At 36.8% G+C, this 11,252-nt stretch overlaps 1 protein-coding gene across 1 annotated transcript; it reads left to right on the forward strand.

Moving 5' to 3' along the window:
• The first annotated feature begins 3,537 nt into the window (after positions 1–3,537).
• Positions 3,538–7,357, forward strand: LOC146331928 (protein shisa-5-like). The gene is made up of 5 exons (XM_084745327.1): positions 3,538–3,695; positions 4,022–4,169; positions 4,326–4,483; positions 5,914–6,042; positions 6,458–7,357. The coding sequence occupies exons 1-5, from the start codon at positions 3,617–3,619 to the stop codon at positions 6,607–6,609; spliced, it is 666 nt and encodes a 221-aa protein (XP_084601453.1). The 5' UTR covers positions 3,538–3,616; the 3' UTR covers positions 6,610–7,357.
• The last annotated feature ends 3,895 nt before the right edge of the window (positions 7,358–11,252 follow it).

Below are 11,252 nucleotides of genomic sequence, written 5' to 3' on the forward strand. Positions count from 1 at the left end.
GGAGGCCTTCAGTTAGATAAAATTGCCGCTGCTGCGATTATCACAGATCAGTGTTGCCAGATGGAAAGTAAAGATACGACTTTAAAATTATTGAATTTTAACAAAAACAGTCTTATAGCAAAACTATGCCATGTGCACCACATTGATGAAACAACACGAAGGCTCTGTGCATCGCTTCATACAGACTAATTCGCAGCCCATTTCACAAGCCATTCTTACCCGTCAAAATAACCCCCCCCCCCCAACTACGTACTGCACTACTGATATGATTTGTTGATCTTAAATCACAAAACAGGTTTGGTTGTGGGTTGAAATGGCAAAACTATTGTACATTCAACATTTTTTGGAATTACTGATTGTATATTGTACAGTTTTACAGCAAATTACAGCAAACAGCGGTAAAGACTCACTGCTCACATCTGAAATTAAACAAGTTCACATAAATTAGTTGAATAACATAACTTAAATATTTTCTTGTGCCCCAAGGCTACAGTAGGGGAAACACTGACTTTATACATGTTACTTGGGAACAACTCAAGTCCAAAGTGTGTAATACTTATCAGAAGAGGATTTGTGATGGAAAGGATATATATCACTGTCAGCTGACTACTGATAGTCGGAGGGTATCAGAGGAAAAAGCCTCCAACAAAAGGGAACTTTTATCATGTCACTTCAACAAAATAAGCCTTACACAGAGGGAAAGTTTGCTTAATATTTAACTTAAATGTGTAGAAGGGAGATTTCACGTTTTTCTTTTTTTACTCAGGTTGTTTTCATTCATTGTTTTCTTCGCAGCATGTGTAACTGAGCTGAAACGCATCGGCAGCTTTGAATGAAATAACCAAAGGAGATTTTTCTTTTTTCCTTTCCAATCGACCAAACAATTCACATTGTTGAGTTGACAAATGCAAATGTTATACCTGCAAAATGCAAAAAACAAGTGTGCCTTCTTAGCCGTGTTACTTTTAGCAAACACACCTGTACAAGTCATTTACAATTGATTCAAATCTCATTTGTAGTTATTCCTGAATGTTTGATTTGTTTGTTTCACATAGTGTTGTGTTACTTATACTTAACTGTAATCATGAAAGCTTACATTCACTTCAAGGAGCCATATTATTTTGGAGCATTTCTGCCATCAACTCGTGTAGCCTTTAAACTTAAGTTACAACAAAAACTGCATGTTTTTAATCCTTAAAGGTCATTATTTCCTTCCTCAGTGTTGTGTTCTTTGCCTTGTCAAATCAGAATCATTATTAGACTGCACCAGCACGACAACCAGTTCTGTTGTTTTTATCTAAATAATCTAATAAGCCTTGGTTGATCTGTTTTTTCTGCCACAAAGCCATCACTGCTTCTGCTTTCTGCTGACTGAAATTACTTGACAATAGTTTTACTGAAGTGTCCTTTTTATTCTGATCCAGTTGAGCATGGAGACGTACTGTCACAGTTCATGTGACGAGCCAGACATTGACCTTTTTGAGGAACCCTGTTTGAAATCCCCGTCTTCTCAGCTTCCTTTGTTTAGATTTCGGCTGTGGGAAAACAACATAGTAGCTAATGTTTCATTATATTTTGGGTGCAGGTTTCAGAATGACTGTCAGCCGTGTCTGTGCTGTGGCCTGTTCTATTTTAGCAGCTGGCATGAGAGAAATCACATGCTAGTTAATGAATGGAGCCTGATGTCCTCACATTTCTTTGTAATTTGCAGAACAGTTCGTTTGAGAGGAATGTGCGTGTGATTTTTACATTGACCAGGCCATTCATCTGTGTATGAAATCTGTCTTTATAAATGTGTTCTGCCTGTGAGTCCAGTCCCTCTGCCAGTGTTGATTCTTCAAGGTGACTTTAGTTGGAGTCCTTTTATTTGTGTGTCTGTGTGTGTGTGTATGTGTGTGTGTGTTTGTGTGTGTGTATTATATAGCCATTTGTGTTTGTTATGAAAGATATTCCAGCAGAGATTTATTATTGTTGCGTCTGTGTTTCTCATCCAATTGTCATCGATGCTACTTTGAGAATATATGTACTTGACTTTTTTTTTGTTAAAAACCCACTTCTTGTTCTGCAGAGTACAATAAAAAATATATTTTCTGTTTTTCCCCCACTTTGGTCATTGAATTTTCAGAATGGAACCTGATAACTCAGTGTTCTTGTTTCACATGTACACTACACAACTCAAAGACAAAATAGAAACACATATAAATAATTGAATATGTAACTGGATTAAGACACAGAACATATATTAACAATGAGTGGTGTCAAAGCCAGGATAAATGTATAATGCCACATAGCCTACCCACTGTCAGGTAACAGGAAATTTAAAAAACAGTGGTGTGCTAGTGCTGTGGTTCTCGACCAAAGAGGTTCACCAGATGTGGAGAATTAAATAAAATACTGAAGCAAGCAGCACAGGAAAAAGTGCTAAATTTAGTTGGTCTCAAAAAAAAAACACCTCACAAATGGTTAAAACTATAAAGTAGCACAATTGCCAACAAAACCACCATGTTCTGAACAACACAAACACATAACAAAAAAATAACATTTGCATTGTGTGATTTAAACTGGGGTATTTACAATATGTCTTCTCTACTACTGATATAATTTACCTCCAAATATATTTTATTTATTATATTTATCTTATTCCTTATTTCATATTTATCTCTTTATTTATACTTTTATTTGTTTTATTATATCATGTATTGACCTACATGCTAATGCAGAATGCTAATGTGCACAATAACAATGTTAACCTGTTGATGTTAAGCTTCTATATTACCAGTGTTAACCAATACCCCAATATCATTTGAGTTTTTCACAATTATTAATTAGCTAAACTATTACTAAGAATACATTCATGAATTTATGAACATAAGTTCAAGAAGAATAGACGCAAAACACTGTTAAAAAAAAAAAAAGCTAAGTGTGTGAAGTCTAGACTGTTTTTTTATCCTCTTAGTCCATGTCCACTAAACATATGCAGTTTTACATTAAATAAAAAAAAATGATATTTTGATTTTTAAAGGCATGGAGGAGGGGTGTTGATAAACGGGGATGCTGTGAGTGCTATAAATGCTAAACTTAAAGGGAGAGTGGGTGGAGGCAGATAACAGTCGCCTACTGGTTCAAAGTAAATCTGGGTGGAGTTGACTGCGTACAGTATTGCTTAACTTCTCAGGAAAACAACCTGAAATTTAGCAGTGCTGGAGGTCAATGTGGCCTGTGTTTCTATACAAGTTGGTTATAAATTTCAAAGACCTTTATCGCCACACGGGCTGCATTCTTTGTAAATAATTTGGAAGTGAAAGTATGTAAACTTTGCAAAACAATTGTTCATTTTTACTGAATTTGTGCAGCTAAAGAGAGGTGAATCATATCCAGTGTGCAAAAAATACATTTGAGTTTATAGTAGCTTGTGGTAGGAGATGTGCTCTCTTTTAATCCCATCAAAGCACTTCCGATATGCAAACATCTGTCATAAATCATCCAGTGTGAAGTGTGTGAAGGCTCTCCCACGAGGTGAGGAATGTTGTCGGGCCGCTTGCTATAGGGTGGGACAGACAGACAGGTTGAAACAGTCGTCTCACTTAGATCCACAGTCATTTCCTCATTACACTACATGATAGCAAATATGGTCTCAAGGGTCTTGTCTAGTCTTGTGTGTGTTCTCTGTGTGATCCTGCTGCCGGCAGTGTGGGGTGAGTTTTATTTTGATGGGGGGGGGGGGGGGGGGGGGTTTGACAGGCTGTGGATTTTTTTTTACCTTTTATTCCTGATATTTTCATATGCAAACTGTCATAAAATGAAGCTCAGATCAGGTCATAATCAGTTTAACTACAACTGTAGTTACTTCTCAGCGGGACCATGCCACTTGTTTCAAACTTTTATACATATTAAAATTAAAAGAGACAACTTAAGGTTTTCTAGTTTAGCTGTTAATTTCAACATGTTATGTTGTAACTCCTTCATCTGTCACTCTCACTTGTCTCCACCCTGACCTGACCCTGTGTTTTATGTGTTACAGCTGAGTATTGCAAGAGCTACACTGATAGTTATGGTCAATACCATAACTCTCAGCAATGTGGCTCTCAGTACTGCTGTGGATACTGCAACCAAAAACAATGCTGCAGCAACAAGAAATACCGTCTAAATCAAGACTACTGTCCTGAAGGGTGTGCTCCTGCTTTGAACCTGTTCCTCTCTCCATGATTGAAAACAAAGACAGTTGCAGGATATGCAACAATATCAACTTTTTAAAGAAATGTAATTAATATATATATATATATCTTTTTTTAAAATAGTCTATGCTGTGTGTTTTTTTCCCCCAGGGCCAGCAATGACAAAAAGAAACTTTCTACACTTCTCGGAAGCATCTTAGGGACTATTTTTCCTGTCGTCCTGTGTGTGGGTCTCATCATCTGCTGTGTGGCTCCTTGCTGTTTGTGCTACAAGAAGTGTCGAAAAGGAGGCAACGGCAGGCACCCACGTAGGACTAATTTTTGTTTACAGTTAACTTGCCACGGTATATTTTAAGAATTGTGTATGCACATGATTGCAGTCACAGTGAAGTAGAAGTTTGATATTTTGGTAAGTACGTGCCAAAACTGGAAACATGGGGAAACAGTTAGCCTGGCTCTGTCTGAAGGTTTAAAATCAGTCCACCAGCACCTCTAAACCTCATAAATTAACAAGTTTGTTTACTTCATTCTGTGATAAATTGCCAGTTTATGGGTGGTTATGTGCCAGATATTTGTGGTCAGCACCAGTTGCCAGGCAACCAGCTGAACCAACTTCCTAGAATCTCTGCTGGTTACTTGGCAACTGACCCCAACCAGGAAACAATCTGACACGTAATCGCCCCTAAAACAGTGATTTGTTGTTTTTACGCGTTGGTTTTTGTACAGATTTTAGAAAAACAAGATACAACATGTTCATGGGTGCATTTTTCGCTATTGACAGATTTTGTTACTTTCTTCAGACCATTTTGTATTCATTTCCAAAACTGTCAAAAAATCATGCAGAAATTAATCAACTAATTTCTTCTTTACTAAGTTCTTCTAACCTCTAAGCTTTTGACTTGAAATGATGAGTTGAATGAATGTACTGCACTGGGTTCAGTCAAATCATTAAATTAAGTTTCTAAAGAAACATGATCATGTGTTAGCAGACTTCTCAGCATGCACTGTTTGAGAATTAAAGGTATAATATGCAACATTTTTCTAAAAAAAAAAACAGTGTATAGACTCATGAACATAATGCCTATCACCAGTGGAAGTGTGTGGTGGCTGTATCTGCAGAGATGCTGCACTCTGCCTGTGTTTCCTCATTTTTCTCATTATTTTGCGGTGCTCAGGAGGCTTTGCCAACACAAAACACTTGTATTTCACATCCTGTCATCTTTCTGGTGTGTTTTTGAACAGCTCAGACAAATTCTACTGACTCTACATTTAAAACTCTTGAGAACTTTCTTTTGTATATTTTGAAGAAACGTGATGAAAACGTACTTTAAAATATTTTACTTATTACTACTTACAAAGATAAGCTTGTGTTCTTTGCATGAAGTGAAGAACTTCAAACATAGAAAATGTAGAAGGAAATCAACTGTGTTTATCACGTTTGTCAGTGTGACTGACAAGTTGTGGATTCAACTTAATAGTTTAAGCATGTTTTCTCAAGTACAACTTAATATCAAGTTTATTTGACTTAGTAAGGTTCATTTGTTTTGAATCATTGCAAAATTACTTCAAATTGTCTTTTCACATTCAACTTAAATTTTTAGGGCAGCCCAGGCCCTTACATTTTAGTGATTAAACATTTTTTTTACAGTGTAAACAAAAAACAGATCACAATATATTATATTACACAATACTGGCACCTTATTTTCAAACCAAACTCAATCTCTGTCTTTATCTTCAGCTATGATCAACGCACCCATGCAGCCTCTCTCCCCCTCCGGATATCGGCCAGGCTACCCCGGCTACCAGCCCACTCAGCCTGGGTTTGGAGGTCTGCCCAACCCTGCACCACCCCCATACATGGACAACTGTGAGTTAAAACAATTCTGCTAAACTGGCTGGTACATTTGAGATGGATTCAACCTGACAGGAGTATACAGCCTGGTTTATGTCACTCAGTTTTACTTAGCTTGCTCACCTGTTCCAAAAAGAGGATGCATGTACTATATTTAAAGAGTCAGTTCATCCCCAAATCAAAAATACATATTTTTCCTGTGGCCTGTTGTGCTGTTTAGGATGCAGCAGTTTTAGGATGAGAACAACAGACATAGTAGGGATATGCTGATGGTAACAAAAATTAAAAGTAGCATGAGTATTATCATTCCATGGTTCATTTACAAGCCAACATCTTTGTTAGAAAAAATAAGAAAGAACTGTCAAAGTTACAAAATGTTTCAGTAACAGCAAATATTTCTGTATTTTTAATTTTGTTCTTGTGTTTTCAGACAATCCAGGTCAGCCTGGAGTTCCAATGGGTCCCGGACAGCCGATGTACCCGATGTTCCCCGGCCAGCTTTTTGCAGAGCCGCCACAGTCAGACGAGCTTGAACAGCCGCCCTACAACCCCTCCTACAACCCAGACTCCAAAACCGGATAAAACTACACCTGAACACCGTATGTTTTAAAAACCTGTTGGCACTGCATCATGTAACATGTGTGCATCATGTTGTGTTGATAGAGTGGAAACCCTGTTTGCAGGATGTCAAATTTAAATCTACACTACAGTTCCCATACTGGCATGTCCATGATTTAAATGACTAAAACTCATTGCTTTATCTCGGTGCTTCTGCTTTGTATTGGTTAACATTTAATAGCTTTGGTAATGGCCATTTGATTAACAGTATAACATTTTAAAGCAACCTTTCAATAGTAGAGTTGAATGTACCAAAACACATTTCAAGTCAGGAGAGTGGGAGAAACACTATATTATAAATTAGAAACACCCTAAGCACAACTTTAAAGGTGAGATTTAATCAGAGAATTATTATTTTTTCCACTAACATCAGCTCCGGTAGTTACTAAGTGGTTGCTTTTTAATGTACCACATGTTTTAACACATCTTGGGAAAACTGCATTTTCCTTTTATGCACTTTGGGCATAGAATAATTTATAAAATGAGACATAAAGAATGTGGCGAAGGAGGCATGTGTTTGTTTTTCTTGAGAGGTCATGGTGTTTGAATAGCTGTTCTTCTGTATAATTGCGGATTTTTGTATGTCATGTTGTAAATGTTGCATTTTTATATGTTGTGTTCTGTACGGCTGCTGCCTTGGCCAGGTCGCTCTTGTAATATATATGTTATATTTCAGTGGGACTTCCTGGTAAAATAAAGGTAAATTGTTTCACTCGGTCTTCATTTATTCTTGGATGACTGATGAGTTTGGGGATAAAAGAGACTCCTTAAACTGAGGTGCCATTAGAATAGTTGAAACCAAATTAAAATGCTTCTTTTTCAATTAACCCCAACTGCCACTAGAGGTCACCTCTGCCTCACTTGTATTTTGGTTTTATTGATTTTTATTTATATGGTTGGTTGTCTTGTTTCATTTGTAGGAGTGATTTTGATTGAAGAGGCAGATAGACTTTAATTCTGAGTATTATAGAGAAACAGTGGATTTCCTTGCCTTTAATTACTCCAGTAAAACTTTAATTTATAACTTTATTTTTTATGTCTCAAAACCTGCTGAGTGAATCTATACATGTCTGATAACACTAACAACACTGTTGTGTCACCGACAACATCTCCAGATTTGTGACATGCATTTCTTTTGTGTTTTCTGTCTCATTCAGGGACTCTTGGATTATTAAAACTTACTTTTAAACTGTCAAATGTTCCAAGTCCAATTTGTTTTTTGTGGTTGAAGTTTAAGAAACTGGTCCAATGAGAACAATATGATGCTGACGATGCCGATGGTGATTATGTTTGTATGATACATACTGTTTAACATGATTATGGAATAACTGTGGAGTTTTTTTTTGTTATAGCCCCTCAACAGTCGTGATCTTGACTGCTCTCCTGTTGGTTTATCTGCCAGATGTGTTGTAGAGCTGCAGATACAGTAAAAACAACTGCATATGCATTCACTTAATTGATTTCTGGTTTACTTTTCACACAGTTATCACATAGAACGCATGGTTTGCAGAACATTTAACACAAGTGCAAAATTTACACGAGATGCTTCTGCTCACGATATTCTTAGTCTAATTTGTAGTGAATCTTATTCGTGTGGGTTCAACCTCTGGGTGAGAAAATCCAGAGGAACAAAATTTTTAATAATATTATCAGTCTAAAATCACATGGACAGGGACACAATAATTAACTGGAGTCTGTCTTAGGTTTTTCTTTATACTGTGACATATGTGGACAGTAACGAAGTACATTTACTTGAGTACTGTACTTAAGTACATTTTTTCGGTATCTGTACTTTACTTGAGTATTTGTTTTTTTGGAAACTTCTGACTTTCACTCCAATACATTTCAAAGACAAATATTGTACTTTTGGCTCCACAACATTTCTAGGAAGGTTGTTGTTACTTTTTGACTGAGCACATCGTTGAAGTCAGCTGTTGCTGTTTTTTCTTTTCTAAAATGCAGTTGGTCACATGCTGTGTTCCTCACAGAAAGAAACCAATCACAGTAGCTCCTCTCAAATGGGACTGATGTAAAAGCAGAAATACGTCCAGGCGCACTAACAAGCACAAGCAAGCTCTTCCTCTTTCATCCAAAAAAAAAGTACAGTTATCTTCAATCTAATTTTATGATGTGATTTTAATACAGTTACATCAGAAAATGACAATAACTGTCCTTTTTGTTTTTGATTGTATTTCTATGCTGAAGTTTTTACAGGTGTTTCTATAGGCTTTGTGTAGCAGAGTGGTTCTACAAGCAGGTCTGTGCATCATTAGATGGTTTCAGAGAGTTACAAGCTTCTGTAAATGCATCATGAGAACAATACAGCATGTATTGATATTAGAAAATGTACTTTATAATTTGTACTTTTGAATACTTAAGTATTTTTAAAAACATGTACTTTTGAATACTTAAGTATTTATAAAAACAAGTACTTTAGTACTTTAACTCAAGTAAAATTTTGACAGAGCAACTTTCACTTGTAGTTGAGTAATATTTGACTAGGAGTATCTATACTTTGACTCAAGTACTGGGGTTGAGTACTTTGTCCACCACTGGTCATGGTTCAGAAACGCACTGTATCTCCAAGGTCGGCTTTGACCCACAGGATTCAAGTTATTTAAGGTTATGTGTTGTGATCTATCAGATCAGTCTGAGCGGCTGCAACGTCCAATCAGTTATTAAGGGGGCGTGTCAGCCAGTCAAAAGACTTCCGTGAAAGCTGCATTCGTGTAACCTCGATCTTCGCTCCTCCAAACCTAAATAAGAGACTTGGGACACTGCGGTCAAGCCAGCCGCTTCAACATTTCAAGTGCTCCCGTATCGCAGACTTTATGTACAAATACACAGAGGCGGTAGAGAAAGTCAGCGATGCAGATGCTACAGCGTGGACCAACTTCTGGTTTTCAAAATAAAATGTGGGTTATTGAAAGCCAATAAAAAGAGACGTGTCAGTATGATCCTGCACTGGTTTTGAATCATGTCACATGACCTAGAGGCTATTGACAAAAATGATATTTTTCATTAAAAAATAATTAAAATATATATATATATATCAGGAGTAATAAACTATAATAATACAGTACTATGACCCTGCACTGATTTGATTGAGCTAAAATGCTAATATTTACACTTAAAAAAATATTAATAATACAAAGAGATGTATCTCAAACAGCCTTTGTAGTACTATGGTCCTGCACTGATTTTGAGGCATTAGGTCACATTGCCTGGAAACTATTGAGCTAACATGCTAATATTTACATTAAAAAATTAATTAAAAAAATATCAGGACTAATACACTACAAGAAAAAGAGGTGTATCTCAACCACCCAGTCTAGTACTATGATCCTGCACTGATTTTGAGTCATTAGGTCACATGAACTGGAAGCTATTGAGCTAAAATGCCATTTCAAAAATGTATATAAAAAATATGAGGTTGAAACTCCAATAAAAAGAAGTGTTTCCGAAACAGCCAATATAGTAGGCAAAGTCCCTTACAGAGAACAAGAATGACACAGCCTTCTCTGATTCTGGTGATGCAAATATGTCATGTGATACAATAAACACATACATACTTGTGTCTCATAAATCAGAGGTGTATTTCACTCATCTATTATTACAATTTACTACTGAATAATTTTCTGGATTCTGACTATCCACTTGAGAATACAGTTAAAATTGTAAACTAAGTTGTATTCTAAATGTTGCAGAGGAGAAAGTGGTTTCCATGCTTGTGTCTATATTATTGAAACTGTAAAACAGAAACACGAAGTTGAACAGACGGGTTCATTTTACACAATATAGTCTTGCAGCACGTCAAATCCACCACTTCCGTTTCTGATCTTTCACAATAAGAGCCACAGATATAGGCTTAAAACTCAAACGCCATTTCTCTGAGTGTGCGCATGCGCGAGTTCGAGTGACACGCCACGTGACGTCACATCGAATATTTGGCTCAACGGTCCTTGTGACGTCATCAAACGCTTTGTGGCGTCACTCACCCAGAACATATAAATACTTCTTGAAACCAAGGGACAGGCTTTTTGATCCAAAGAAGTTGAGGCAACGCTATTTTCTTAGAATTTCAAAATATCATTCTGAAACCACTGTTTACCGATAGACACATTGATAATTAAACCTTACTGGACACAATTAACAGTTAACAGACAGTTCCAATACCGCTGATTTAAAAAACACAGCGAAGAGTAACACATTAAAAAACAATTAATATTAAGTTTCAAACAAAAAACGAAAACATGTCTGAAATAGACCAATCCCAATCCCAGATAGCTGACATCCTGCTCGTAATACCAGAGCATCTTCTGCCCGTAGTGTACAAATATTTTCACAGAATCTCTGCAGCACAGTGGAACTTGTTAGCTGCGGGGACATGCGACTCAGACACAGAGGCAACACTGGTTGATATGTTCACTGAAATTGTACAGGCAATCTCTGCGCAAGTTCTGACATATGTCCTTCCACTATTTCAGCAACGCATGTTAAACCGTGCATCTGGTACAAGTGAAGCTTTAGTTCTCCCTGATCTGGAAGTCTCCATTGCCGAGAGTTTTGCTGATGCGCTTCAGGTCCCACAGGAAAAATGTGAGAGT

Source organism: Lutjanus erythropterus, chromosome 2 (assembly GCF_056507025.1).
Source record: "Lutjanus erythropterus isolate fLutEry1 chromosome 2, fLutEry1.hap2, whole genome shotgun sequence".
NCBI lineage: Eukaryota > Metazoa > Chordata > Actinopteri > Lutjaniformes > Lutjanidae > Lutjanus > Lutjanus erythropterus.